This window comes from Centroberyx affinis, unplaced genomic scaffold (assembly GCF_046629955.1).
Source record: "Centroberyx affinis isolate AG114_WGS23_722 - 3 ecotype Tasmania unplaced genomic scaffold, CSIRO-AGI_Caff_v1 ptg009114l_1, whole genome shotgun sequence".
NCBI classification, from domain to species: Eukaryota; Metazoa; Chordata; class Actinopteri; order Beryciformes; family Berycidae; genus Centroberyx; species Centroberyx affinis.
Genome location: NW_027284430.1, coordinates 9,550 through 24,788, shown reverse-complemented (window position 1 = coordinate 24,788; position 15,239 = coordinate 9,550). Strand labels below are relative to the sequence as shown.

Here is a 15,239-nt window from a genome sequence, read left to right as displayed (position 1 = left end):
TGATGTGGTGGTAAATCAAAAGGTGGGTAAACTTCACAATGTTGTTCCTGGTAATCAACATCAACATCAGTGCATCACCTAGAGCAGTGATTCTCAACCTTTTTCATATCATGGACCCCTAATTTAGTCCACATTAGAGACACGGACCCCCATTTGATGAGATTTTGTCTCTTGGACCCAAATCTGAGAATATTTTTATTGTTAGATATGATTTTGTCCAGAATCCCATGACTATCTGTATTGTAGGTAAAGAGACAACAGAGAAACTATGATCAAAACAGTCATTCTTCTACATTCTCTAATTGTGTTTAATAATTCATCACTTTGCTGGGGACCCCCCTGGAACCCCCTTAAGGACCCCTGGTGGTCCCCGGACCCCACGTTGAGAACCACTGACCTAGAGAAATGGCAAGGTCTACTTTATTCTGTGAAAAAAATTAATTAAAAGGTGGATAAACTATGACCTTCAGTCAGCGATCATCATAAGGCAAACAACCACCATTCTAGACAAAAATCATTTATACTTTAAGAAAGCATTTATTCCTACGTATTTCCCATCCTAAAACAATTCACATAATTTTGATGCAATTTATGTAAACTTTATATTTAGGCAGAGAAGATTTCTCTGCCTAAAAGGTGGTAAACTGAGTTATGGTGGGTAGTTACAATGCCTCAAAGGCAAGTTAGTCTACTACCAAAATAAAGGGGAAAAAACAGCAAGTAAAATCTTATTTTAGGGATTTATCAAATTACTCTGGAAAATAGAGAGAGCGCTTTCAACCAGGGATTTCTTTTAAACCAATGGAATCACATTTGTAGTTGGAACAAATAAAACAAAGTACAATTTTCAAGCTGCAGTGGCTCATTTTGGTTGCTGTGGGACTGGAAGGGATGGGGGGGGGGGGGATTGGTCGAGTACCTACTGTCACGAATGGAGAGAGGGAGGGAGAGAGAGGAAGAGAAGGGGGGAAGGGGACGGATCTATTCAGGAAAAGAGGGAGGAAGGAATGAAAAGAAAAGAGACAAAAGAAAAGGGCCGTTTGATAGACAGACGTCGTGAAAAATAACGTTATGGTAAAAAGGGCATGAGAACAGAAGGAAAAGCAGATGACAGCTCTGAGAGAAAAGTAAAAACAAAACTAGTTTTGCTGCAAGAGAAATGATGAAAGAAAACAAATTGAAGGAACTTGTCAAAATGTCTCTACATTGTAATTTTTTTTTTTAAACGTATAATGAAATTCTAGTTTCTGGTAAGTTTAAGCATTTGGGTAAGTGAGGAAAACCATGTTTGCTTTGGGAGAGACACAACAGGTTTTTTTTTTTTAAAGGTGAAGTTGGTGAAAGTTTGTCTCCATCTAGATGGATTCAGTATGAATCACACTCAGGGATGTAGTGGAGGGTAAACCCACCTTTACCCACTCCTTTAAACTGACATAAATCTATATGAATCATATTTATAGCTACACACATAATAGAAAGTAGTATCTAACTGATGTAAGTTATAAGAAGATAAGAAAGCATCAGGATTTACCCTTTTTATTCTCCACATCAGTGATTCTCAACCGTTCTCATGTCAAGGACCCCTAATTTAGTCCACATTTGGGCCCCGGACCCCCATTTGATAACAATTTGTCTCTCAAACCCAAATCTGAGAATATTTTTATTGTCAGATATGATTTTGTCCAGAATCCCATGACTATCTGTATTGTAGGTAGAGAGATAACAGAGAAACTATGACCAAAACAGTCATTCTTCTATATTCTCTAATTGTGTTCACTTCTTGTAAATGAAATAATGCTGAAGTTTAACAATTCATCAATTTGCTGGGGACCCCCTGGAACTCCCTCAACGACCCCTTGGTGGTCCCCGAACCCCCCGTTGAGAATCATTGCTCTACATCACTGATAACTTCAGTGTCGAAAGAATCACTCCCACTATTTGTTTCCATGTACCAGCAAAACACTTTTATTGCCCCTTTTTTTAATTGAAAAAATCAAGTCACTCTTAATTCAATCAATTCCAAAATATATGACACTGCAAATTATGACTGACCTTTTCATCTATTTCCTGATAGATTGGACAAAATAAAAGCTTTAAAATTTTTCTCATGTAGGAAAACACTTATAAGTGAATTGAGCCCAACCCTGGTTTATGAGGTGATATGATCCCATCATCTGTTAGAGTGCTTTATGAACCATAGCGCTCCCATGCAATACAGACGTGCAAACTGCATCTCAACAAGACCGAGTGCTCTAGTACCTTTGCTTCCCCTTTAATATCTCGTGTTTCATATTATGACTTCATCATTACAGTATGTGTGATCATTTTAAAAAGAAAATTCCAGCTTTTCACTCATTAAGAAACACAAAAAAGGCTAGAAGGTGCAAACGTGTTTTGGAAAATATAGCCATGCGATTCATTCAATATCAGTTCTCTGATATTACAAAGCTTTCACAAACAGACGTTTCTAGAGTCTGTTTTTGTGATTTTAACACTACAAAATCAGAGTTGCTTAATCCTTGAAGCTAATTCACTTTGTGGTAATCTTCTATAGGTGTATCTGAAAAGTGCAATCCTAGGGATAATAGAAGATATTTTTTCTTGTTTTCCCTGAGCACACTGGCTGTCAGAATGGACAGAATGGTGCCGTGGTTTCTGGTCTCTGAATGGAGGCGTGGGATCGAACACTTTGTGCGACGAGTTCTCACTCTAGATGACTGAACTCCAAGGATAACTCGGATAACTGGATCAATGGGTTGCTTCTGTGTGGTCCTCAATCATCTTTAAAAGTGCTCTGTGCATCATTTTAAGCTCAATAAAACATGATCACATTCGTGTGGAGACACTAGTATAATTACTGTAAACAAACGAAGCCATCGCTGAGAAGATTGGCATCTTCTATCGCAGTGATTCTCAACCTTTTTCATATCAAGGACCTCTAATGTAGTCCACATTAGGGCCACAGACCCCCATATGACCGAAATATTATTATTGTAAGTGAAGTTTAACAATTCATCAATTTGCTGGGGGACCGCCTGGAACCTCCTCAAGGACCCCTGGTGGTCCCCGGACCCCACGTTGAGAACCACTGCTCTATCGCACTTGCATTTTACATTGTGAGTCACCGGGTCGGATTTGGAGGGAAATCTGCTGGATTGCTTTAGGGCACAAAAAGGAAGAGGGTGCTGTTCTTCCAGGGGAAACAGAGGTGAAATTTTCAGAGTTTCTGGTAATGGCAGACGGTGGAAGTAGAGAAAGGAGAATTGAAAAATCCTCTTCACTGGGGGGGGGGACAGCAATGGGGCTTATGGGAAATGCGTGTCAAAGAGGAATAGTTCTCCTCCAAATGTGCCCTACAGCACCCAGTGATTAATGTCTGAATCCAACTACCATAAATTTGGATAAACACTGGCACTAATATGAGATTGAGGATACCAATCGTCTCCACCATTGTCTCATTTGTTTATGGTAATTATACTAAGGTATCGCAAATAATTGTACAATGTTATATTGGTGCTGATGATGACACCTAGCTCTTTTAAATACATTGGTTCTATTTGGTCATGTTCTGCTACTTCCCATCCACATGTAGAATGTTAACCTAAACATAGACAAGCTGACAGAATGACATATACACACTTGCAAACTTCCTCAGGTTTTTTGCGGAAACATTGTTGTTAGTGGAACTTTGCACCTCATGTGAAATCCATGAAACATTCAGAATTAGGGCTGGGCGATAATTCAATATTATCGTTTATCGTCTTTCAGTGGAATCATATCGTGATGATATGAAGATATTTTGATATCGTGACACACATTTCTGCTGTCTAAATTGATGATGACAAGCAAATTTTACTTAAAAACTCTGATAAAATGAGGTATGGTAGGAATATTATTTGAATATTTCTGTTTTATTTGACATCACACCTAACATTACCATTCGGTTCAATGAGATGAACATTAATTTGATTATTTAACATGATTTTGCATACATGAACCATATCGTGATATATATTGATATCGAGAAAAATCCTTATGATTATCATGATATCGATTTCAACCATATCGCCCAGCCCTATTCAGAATATGAATCTTCACAACGCCACCAACGACAATAAAACCGCACAGCATTGTTGTCGATGAGGTATGACCTGAGAATTGCCATCCAATACGGGTCTTTTCTTTCAACGCTGACAGTTTAAAATTTCACGTTTCCAAAAAAAAAAGCACATGGTAATTTCATAGTTAACTGAAACAGAATGAATCCAGCTGCTAAGCAAGTTTGGAAATGATCGTGTAAAATGTGCAAGAGTCTATAACTGTCTGCCAACTACTACTTTTTAATGCGTCCAAAGCTAAAACCTCCATTTTCAAACCATTTCTACAACTTGCTCCCAGGTGATTTTATGCCTAAACACCATCACAGGCCCTGGATGTGGGGGAATCGATAGAAAGAGTCACAACCCTCTTCCAAACTTTTAAACATGCCAGTATGTACAAAGCCGTACTGTAATGGATGGGAATTAGATGAAGTGGAATGCTAAAACAGTATTGCACAGTCGATTGAAGCAACAATGGGAGTCCGAACCCACAACCTGCCCTTTCCTGAGCTAAAGCACCACTTCAAAACTACGCTATATGTCATTCATAAAGCCAAATATTCCTAAGGGAACTTATTCCAGGACTGAACCCATATTGAAACCAAGGTGATAGGTCAAGCATTTATAGATCCAGATCTGCTTGGCATACTGACTTCACATCTTTGCTTCAAAGTCGAGTGAGTGTCTGTATCTGGGTGTGTTGTTGCGTTTTATGTATAAATTTGTTCTTTCAAGTTTTGAAGAGACCTTGCTGACTCGCTACTGCCCAACAGTGGATTTGGGAAAAAAAATGTTGCCCGATATTTTGTTTTTTTTGCCACCGTCCTCTGACTACTCGCTCTTCTTTTTCTGTTCTGAGGAGCTGTTCCAGTAGTAGAGGATCTGGAGAGCGATGATGCCATTACAGGAAGAAGAGATGACGTAGGTGAGGGCCATCAGGGAGTCTCCAGTTTCCTGTGGAGGATGACAACGATTTCTTTTAAAAATAGTTGGTATTGCAAGGTTGGCCGGAAGGTGGTGCTGTGGAGCGTAACCAAACGTGGTCTGTCACACATCCCAGATATACAGTATATCTGAAGTTGGGTTGTTCTAGCATCAAGCGTTTAGGAATTATGCCTCACTTCCTGTTTGAGTGTCTTTGCCCTCAACTTCATTTGTGCACCACGGCCAAACGGTTTGGATTTTCAAAACTCTGGGTCTATCAAGGAGCAAAACTTTTGCACACCTGTAGATCGACAGGTGTGTTGGAGAAGACCATGGGCCGACTGTAGTAGAACAAAGGACTCCATCAGGAGGACTTCATTAGGAGGACTGTCTGTGTACCGAAACGTTCCCAATAAATCTTTTCTAATTGCAAGTGAAGTAGACAGTGTGCGGGAGTCCTTTGTTCTAAAACTCTGGGTCTAGAAATCTAGGAAGTCCATTCATGCTGTGTGCAAAATTTTACTGAGGTTGGATCGACTTTGCAGGAGAAACAATGAAAAATAAGTTTTGCGTAAAATTCAAAACTATCATGACGGAAATTAAAATCCATATGTGCAATGGATTTTTGATTCTTGATTCTGGATTCTTTTCGCTTGACTTGAGCCAAGCAAAAATTGATTTCTTGACCTTACAGCTCAGGAGCTACTGGCCAAAAAGTAAAGTTGCTTGTTATAGCACCACCATCTGGCTGATTGGTGTCATTTTTGTTTCCCTAGTAGTAGGAGAGATTTGAAACATATCCACTAAGTCTGGTTGGAGTTTTTTTTTTTTTTAGGGAGGAAGAGGAAGAAGACATCCCATTGACAACCAGTGTAGTATTGATCGATACGATATACAATATACAATACATATGTAATCAATTAAAAACTGCATCGTATCAGAGGTGAACCACACACACACACACACACAAATTCCCTCCTACCTGTACTGAGGTGAAGATCCGAGCAAGGGATCCTGCAAACAGCAGGAAGACAGAAACAGCAGACAGCTGACCGGTGTGTCCGTTATGGAAGTTAGTGGCCGCCTGGATCAGCTGAGACAACCGGACACACAGTTAGTCTTTTACAATGTGTGTGTGTGTTTGTTAATTTCCACCTGAAATAGAATGTGTAATTCTCTTTCACAAGTCCTGTGTAGCTCAACGGACAGTCTGCCACTAGTGTTGAAATGATCTGTTGTGTCATGTTTAATGCCCCTAAGTGGTTTGGACAAAAGTGTCCAGCAAAGAGCATGTTGTGTTAGAAGTAGCAGCCCGGCTCATCTGACAGAACACTGCAAGCAGAGGTGGAAAGTAACTAAGTACATTTACTCAAGTACTGTACTTAAGTACAATTTTGAGATACTTGTACTTTACTTGAGTATTTCCATTTGATGCTACTTTATACTTCCACTCCACTACATTTCAGAGGGAAATATTGTACTTTCTACTCCACTACATTTATTTGACAGCTTTACTTACTTTTCAGATGGAGATTTGACACAATGGATAATATAACAAGCTTTTAAAATACAACACATTGTTAAAGATGAAACCAGTGGTTTCCAACCTTTTTGGCTTTTGACGTCTTACAAAAAGCAGTGTGTAGTCGGGTCACATTTCAGATGTCTATGAGTTGTTAACAGCTCCACCAAATAGTGATTTTTCCCTGTAAACCTCACATGGTTTCATTTCAGTAAATGTTCAAATGATCCAATATTTCAGCAAAAATCAAAGATTAGAGAAAAAGTCCAAAAACGGAAAACAGATTTGTGTATCAGAACTTTGTTTTTTCTTCTTTCCTCTCCCATTAATCATCTCACGACCCCTCAGATTTATCCAGTGACCCTTTGGAGGGGCCCGACCCCTAGGTTGGGAACCATTGGACTTAACTAGCTAACTGTATATAAAGTAGTTCAAACTAGCTCCACCTCCAGCAGCTACAACAGTAACATGCTGCTTACACACTGATGCTTCAGTATTAATAATCTAATGATGTCATATATAATAAAATATCAGTCAGAGGGACCAAACCACTACTTTTACTTTAATACTTTAACTACATTTTGCTGCTAATACTTATGTACTTTTACTTAAGTAGGAATTTTTCATGCAGGACTTTTACTTGTAATGGAGTATTTTTACATTGCTGTATTGGTACTTTTACTTAAGTAAAGGATCAGAGTACTTCTTCCACCACTGACTGCAAGACACATAGAATCTAAGGGAATGCAGTGCCAGTGGGTGAACTGGTTAGTATACCTTCAACACTATATATATATATACTATAATGGCATGGCCTCAATGTTGAGACAGCAAAACACAGAAAGCTATCGTATCAGAGTATTTTGAATTAGTATGTGTGTGAAGCTATTATTTATTTCTGAGGGTATGGTGATACTACAGTTTGGCTATGGAAACTGAACTGGCTATTGTATTGGCAGTGTAAATGAATAAAATGTATACTTGTGTGGAATGTGAGTTTGAGTTTATTAGTATTCATGCTCACAGTTAACAACTGAATAGAAGCAGAATTTACATTAATAAAAATAGAAATATATCTATACATGATTGTACCTCATAAAAATGTAAAACTATACATATCTATATACACACATGCACCCATACATTCATACTCATACATACGCATTTACAAAATACAACCATACACTTACATACAACCATGCATACATTTTAAAATGCCATAAAAAACAATATACAAGACAAAAACACAAAACAAACAAACAAAAACAAAAACAGACCCCCAAAGACTTCAGCTATCCAAATGATGATCAAAACGTCTCATCAGAATCATCTCAGGTGTAGGGCTTCCCACAGACAACCAGTGTGATCAATTCTACAATAAATATGTAATCAAACTGCATCATATCAGAGGTGCACAACACTGACTGGACTGGATCCCATTTTTAAGAAAAACAACAATATCAGCCCCCATGTATCGGTCTACCTAACAGCTCTAACTGGCATTTCGAGAGAGTTAAAACCAACCTACCCTGCCGATGATGATGGCTGGCATATTGGAGGCCTGCATGGTGGTGACCACTGACATGGGAGTGACGGGAGACAGCGCGACAGCCAGCAGGCCAAAATACATAAACGTGAGAAGAAGACCTGAGAGAGGAGACACAAAGGGTCAAAGGTTATCCAGGAACATTTTCAGACCTGTAGTTTGTTTGCTTTGGTCCATATTCAGGGGACGAGGCGTTCCTTTGTAGCACTGGGGCACCGGTTTGGTTATGTTTCACACCGCAGAATTTCATGCAAACTAGGGCTGCAACTAACGATTATTTTCACTGTCGATTAATCTGTGGATTATTTTCTCGATTAATCGATTAGTTGTTTGGTCTATAAAATGTCAGAAAATGGTGAAAAATGTGGATCAGTGTTTCCCAAAGCCCAAGATGACGTCCTCAAATGTCTTGTTTTGTCCACAACCCAAAGATATTCAGTTTACTGTCATAGAGGAGTAAAGAAACCAGAAAATATTCACATTTAAGAAGCTGGAATCAGAGAATTTTGACTTATTTTTCTTAAAAAAGTACTCAAACTGAGTACTCAAACCGATTAATTGATTATCAAAATAGTTGGCGATGAATTTAATAGTTGACAACTAATCGATTAATCGTTGCAGCTCTAGTGCAAACCATATTTTATCAACCAAAGCATGGGGGCATTTCAGTCATTCCGTTCATTGGTCAAATTTGGTGCAGGGAAAGGACTTTCTTCCAGGAAAACCAACACAGAGCATCGTCAAACTCGTCTGTGGGAATTGTACCTGTTGTACCATCGCTCAGCAGTTTAAACTGCTGGGGGTGTGGGGTGAAGGGTGGGAGGGGTGAGAGGCTGGGAGTGTATCAACAACCCTATCAGCCCTCACAGATATATTATGTTTTATTGTGCTATGGGGCAGGGAAAACCTTACTTCATGTACCTTTAAACAATTGTTAACATTTTAATTTTCTATTCAACACCTTTCTGAAATAATAGACTCTGGTGGTAAACCCACACTTTAATGCACAGTGCTTCCTGTAGTTGGATGGGATCACCTGCTCTCTCCAAACAAAGCTCCAGGCTTGGTTTTGAAACTGACTGATAAGCCAACTAAGGAGGAAACGACTCCAGAGATTGAACTACTTGCTCTGAACCAACTAGGTGTGGAAACTCCCTCAGGGTTTATTCTAACTGAAGAGGGAACCTCCCTGAAATACCTGATATTCACTGCTCCAAATTAAAGAAGTACCAACTGATATTTTCAGCTAATGTAATAGCTGTTCTGTAGTACGACCAATATGATCAAGTACTATCAGTGGAAGAAATACTCAGATCTTTTACTTAAGTAAAAGTAGAAACACCACAGTATAAAAATACTCTGTTACAAGTAAAAGTCCTGCATTCAATATGTTATTTAAGTAAAAGTACAAAAGTATTAGCATCAAAATTTACTTAAAGCAACAAAAGTAAAAGTACTCATTATGCAGAATGGCCCATTTCAGAATAATACAGTATATATTATATTATTGAATTATAATTACTGATGCATTAATGTGTAAGCATCACTTTAATGTTGCAGCTGGAAAAGGTGGGGCTGATTTCCACTACTTTATATACTGCTGGGTAGCTTACAGTAATCTATAATAATACATCACAATGTATTAGTTGATTATACTGTATTTTGTATTAATAATCTGAATCTGCAAAGTAACTAGTAACTTAAGTTATCAACTAAAGGTAGTGGAGTAAAAAGTACAATATTTCCCTCTGAAATGTAGTGGAGTAGAAGTATAAAGTAGCATAAAATGGTAATACTCAAGTAAAGTACAAGTACCTCAAAATTGTACTTAAGTACAGTATTCAAGTAAATGTACTTAGTTACTTTCCACCTCTGAGTACTATGTTTCAGAAAATGTTCCACCCTCTTTACCTTTAGTGGAGGTCTGAACAAGGTGTAGCACAGTTCACACAGAGATAACTTCATACCAGCGTGTCACATGTCACTGGCATATCAGACCAGTTTCTCCACTAAAATAAACATGAAAATTAAAATGAAAAACTGTTGTCCTATGAGTCTGCGTGACTGCGTCCCTGTATGATTGTTGAACGTCGGTACAAAATGGCGAGTCTAGAAAGAAGCCCTCGCTCTTTGACTCTGAGGGACGGACACCGAAACCTGAAGTTTACCGCTGATGTTTTAGATCGCTGAAAAGTTTCTGCGATCAAAAATCCAGCTGTACAAATCGATAAATCCGACTCTTTGCTTGGAAACAGTCGTATGCATGGCTTACACACACATTTGTACGTACTCACTGTTGATAAACGAGGGCCCTGGATACTGACGCGAAATTGATAAGTGAATAAAAAAAGATGAGCTTATCCTCTGAGATGGTAGGATATCACATTTGTCCCAAGCAGTAAAATATAATGCGATAGGCTGTTCACGGGTCAGTGGACAGATGAACACCATTTTACTGATGTTACTGGGCTGAGTGTGAACAAAGGCTTACCTCGGCCAGTTCTCCCTCCGTAGTGCTGGATGAGGAAGCCGATGGTCACCGTCTGCAACATGAGGAACAAAGCCTCGCCCCACGCACTGAGGCAGAACACACACCGTTAGTAAACATTTTGACACGGCAATAATTCCATCCTGTCCCCATTCTATCCTGTCCTTTTTATTAAAAGTACGACTGCTATGATGCATAACAAATTTCAGAGAAATCTGACAACGTTCTATCGTATCGTATCCAATTTTTTCCATTGACTTCAATCATAAAATTAGAGACGAGAAAGTTCACACTGTACTTTTATATATAGTGATGGAAGAGAGAAGAGGGAACTGGAATCAAATGCATTAACTCCATAAGTGACGCTGCTATTCCACCCTACACCCTAAAATCCCATTAAATCCCTGGGATAAAGCCTTCCATTAGAAAGGATAACTTACATATTAAAGGCTAAACAGTGTATATTTGAGAATATATGGATGCCCTTCATTAATTATGTTAAGGACTTAGATTTAACAGACGACCAAGAGAATGACTAATTTTTGTGGATAATGCAGTTTCTGAGCTTGTAGAATTTTATTTTATTTTTTTTTTTTCTTCTTCTAAATACTTGTTATATTTTGTATCTATTGCAATTAATATACTCCATTTTGTTTAGATTACTTAAAACAGGAGGAGCATTCTTGTTTGTTTTGTTTTGTGTTAATGCAGCAATTTTATGTTGTATTTTATATTATATGAATGTAAAAGGCTGTATTTCATGGTGTTGAAAATTTGAATAAAAAAAAAAAAGATCCCTGGGATAAAGCCTGAAGCAGACTTCTCCCTTGAACTGCCTCCGGAGCAACGGCACAGGTGCCTCCGGCGGTCCAAGCATTTACGGTTCTGCGTCGGTGATGGTGCAGTACTCCACCCAAACACCAGGCGGCAGTAACGTGCTTTCTTAATACGGAAGTAATAACAGAAGAAGTAGTACTGTTTACATTATCTGAAGCTCGTGTTCTGGGATATTTCTCACCATGAATTCAATGGCATCTGGTAGTCTTTATAATTTGGCGATAAAGTGTTCTACAAATCAATATATTAGCAGTCTTATTACTACCTAAAGATGAAGAATGAATAATATATGTGGGTGAATATTTTGAATTCATTGCCTTTTCAAAATTATAAAACAGAGGGCAGATTTTTCTAAATTGTTTTCGGTGCAGTTTCTGCACTTACTTGGATAGTAAAATTATAGAAGATACAATACGCAAAGTCCACTTTCTCTTCTCTGATTTGGAAAAAATGGAATACGTTTGCAAGCGACTTTTATTGGATTATTACTGAAACTTTGTACTTTCACATTTTAGTTTCTTGGATTTCCAATAGGGCTGAACAATGAATCGAAATTTTATCGAAATCGCAATATGGCCTACTGCAATTTTCAAATCGCAGGAGGCACAATATTTGTTAAAGGTGAAATGTGTCAAAATACCATTTTAAAGTAAATATTGTGGTGCTGCAGAGATGTCCTGGCCTACACATCATATTCTACAGACTTTAGAAAACATCTTTGTTTGGTACAGATCCCCGCAAAAATCACACCATAGTAATTTTAATACGTTTTTCAATGAAAATGAGAATAATGATGTAAAAATGATCATTCCCTCTAATATCACAAATCATATCGCAAAATTGTTCAGCCCTAATTTCCAATCCACTTTGGTCTAAAATCTATGCAAAGTACCGTTTACAATCAAAAATCCAAAAATAAATGTATTTTGAACCAATTTTGTAGCGCAAGGAAGTCTGCAAAAATTAAAAGGGGTTGAATACTTTTTACATCCTCTGTATCTGAGCGAGAAGTGTATGTCCCAACCTGAAGGGGAAGTTGTTGGCTATACTGTAGGCCATAGTTCCTGTAATGGCCAACAGCTCCAGCAGCACAGAGTTGAAGCTCAGCCCCACGGCATTCTTAGCTCCCATCAGCTTCAAGATCTGAGGTAGCTTCACTGTCAAAGAACAATGAAGTACAGATACAATTCAATACAGATCCAATTTCAATAATCACACACAAATTCTGGGCACATAATTCCAATTCAGCTGTCTAATGTAGAGCTGCAACGATTAATCGATTAGTTGTCAACTATTAAATTAATCGCCAACTATTTTGAAAATCGATTAATCGGTTTGAGTAATTTTTTAAGAAAAATAAGTGAAAATTCTCTGATTCCAGCTTCTTAAATGTGAATATTTTCTGGTTTCTTTACTCCTCTATGACAGTAAACTGAATATCTTTGGGTTGTGGACAAAACAAGACATTTGAGGACGTCATCTTGGGCTTTGGGAAACACTGATCCACATTTTTCACCATTTTCTGACATTTTATAGACCAAACAACTAATCGATTAATCGAGAAAATAATCGACAATGAAAATAATCGTTAGTTGCAGCCCTAGTCTAATGGCATCAGTCACAGCAGATAGATAAAGACAGAAGAGGAGGGGAGGTATTTACCCATCACAGATCCCAGGATGATGCCGATCCCCAGGCCTTTGCTCAGCACGATCTTCAGACATGGCACTGCGGGCAGATGCAAGCAATCATTAATTAATCAGATGTCATGGATTATATCAGGGCTATACAAAGTTAGAATATTTTATGTTGAAACGGATAGCTGTTATTTTGTGCCGATATTCATTATGTTTACATTTTTCCAATTTCAGTAGGATTAGAGATTTTTGTTTTCAGTGCTTCCCGAAGAATTGTATTCAGCATTTAGACACTAAAATGGAACACTAACACTCTCCAATGAAACCCAAACTAATTAAATTATTTTAGGGTTAGCAGCTCTTTAAGGCAGGCTAACAATGTTTTTTATTATTGGTATTATTTTATTTCTTTTTCTAACCTACTGTAGCTTTTCCACTATTTAAGTGTTTTCATGTGATGTGTTTGTTTGTCCTCAGCAGCCGCACTTAATGTCCCAGACAAATTTCCCCTTGGGACAACAAAGTTCCTCTTATGTTATCTGGTCAGGGAGGGACCTCCATCATATCAGAGGGGAACGAAGAACATATTTTATATTGAATATAGAGCTGCAACGATTAATCGATTAGTTGTCAACTATTAAATTAATTGCCAACTATTTTGATAATCGATTAATCGGTTTGAGTTAGGGTTAGTTTTAGATTAGTTAGGTTCATTTTTTAAGAAAAATTCAGCTTCTTAAATGTGAATATTTTCTGGTTTCTTTACTCCTCTGTGACAGTAAACTGAATATCTTTGGGTTGTGGACAAAACAAGACATTTGAGGACGTCATCTTGGGCTTTGGGAAACACTGATCCACATTTTTCACCATTTTCTGACATTTTATAGACCAAACAACTAATCGATTAATCGAGAAAATAATCCACAGATTAATCGACAATGATGATAATTGTTAGTTGCAGCCCTAATTGAATAAAAAAGGTCAACATCGTCTCTAATGCTACTTATTTTACCATTCTTAAAGTGGAGAGGCATCATTTCATCTTATTATTGGAACCTTTGACTATTCAATGCATTCTAGTCAATGAATGGGTTAGCCAATCAGATAGTGCCCTGTGTCTAGCCCCGCCCTCCACGGCTGTCACAACAACCGTCATTCATTCAAAACAGTCTTCTATATTCAGTTGTATGGAGAACAGCTACAGCTTATCTACCACATACAACTAATGGTGGACATGAATGAATTGTGTGCGCGTGCCTGTTAACTGCCATTATACATTTACTACGACTGCTCACTCTTAACCTCCAGTTTCCCTTTTGCAGATAAAGCTAAAGCTAGCTAATCTGTTAGCCGACAGTTATGACAACTAACAGTTAGTACATTTCAACCTCAGCCCTCTGGCGTTCGTTAATAGAGACCAAGAGTCAAGCACAGCCAGTCCACTCACACTTCTCTACTTTTAAGTCTGCTTATTTGCATAACGTTACACTTTGAGCAGCTCTAAAGTTATCCATTCCCCCCACACCCACCACGGGGTTATTTGCGTAGAAGAAGACTGTTTGAATAACAAACAAGCTGTAGTTTAGTTGAAATTTTTACGTAAATAACGTAAGCGGCGTTGTGTGTAATGAATCTATGCATATGAAAAGTGGCTCCTAACAGTTCGTAAAAGGTCTCAAGCTAGGCTATATTCTTCCAGCTATGCACGTTTGCCGATAAGCAAAGGTAAAATAAAACCGCCACATTTTGCATGGAGTTTGGCGTGAACACTCCAGCACAAGAGATAACGGCTCGTATCGGGCTTTTTGAATTCTGCGTAAGATTTATTTACATAAGGTTTTATCTGCGGTATATACTCAGACAAGAGCTCTGACGTTAAAGTCACTGTCCGTCCAGCTCCAGCCAGCGAGCTGACTCTTTAACGCGAATAAAAAGTGGGTCGCTTACCATCCAGGAAGTTGAAATTGAGAAAGAATTCGTCGTAACACGATTCTGGCATGAAATAAGCCAGTAAAAGCCCTTTAAGTGGATCCATAAAAGAGGAGCCTTTTTCCAAAACTGTTTCAGCCGCCATTGTGGAGATGGGCTGTGACGTTGAGTTTCAAGTGTGTAACAAATAAAACGTTCCCACCGACCCGCTTGTTACGACAAAGGGTCCGGACGTCACGATAGGCTAGAGCAGCTA

The 15,239-nt window shown here is 38.3% G+C and overlaps 1 protein-coding gene across 1 annotated transcript; it reads right to left on the bottom strand.

The window, feature by feature from the left end:
* Positions 1-1,854: 1,854 nt before the first annotated feature.
* mpdu1b (mannose-P-dolichol utilization defect 1b) lies at positions 1,855-15,130 on the bottom strand. The gene is made up of 7 exons (XM_071514522.1): positions 15,002-15,130; positions 13,080-13,145; positions 12,442-12,574; positions 10,584-10,669; positions 8,075-8,193; positions 6,007-6,117; positions 1,855-5,054 (listed from the first exon to the last, which is right to left on the bottom strand). Exons 1-7 carry the CDS (start codon positions 15,126-15,128, stop codon positions 4,932-4,934), a joined length of 765 nt encoding a protein of 254 aa, XP_071370623.1. The 5' UTR covers positions 15,129-15,130; the 3' UTR covers positions 1,855-4,931.
* Positions 15,131-15,239: the final 109 nt, after the last annotated feature.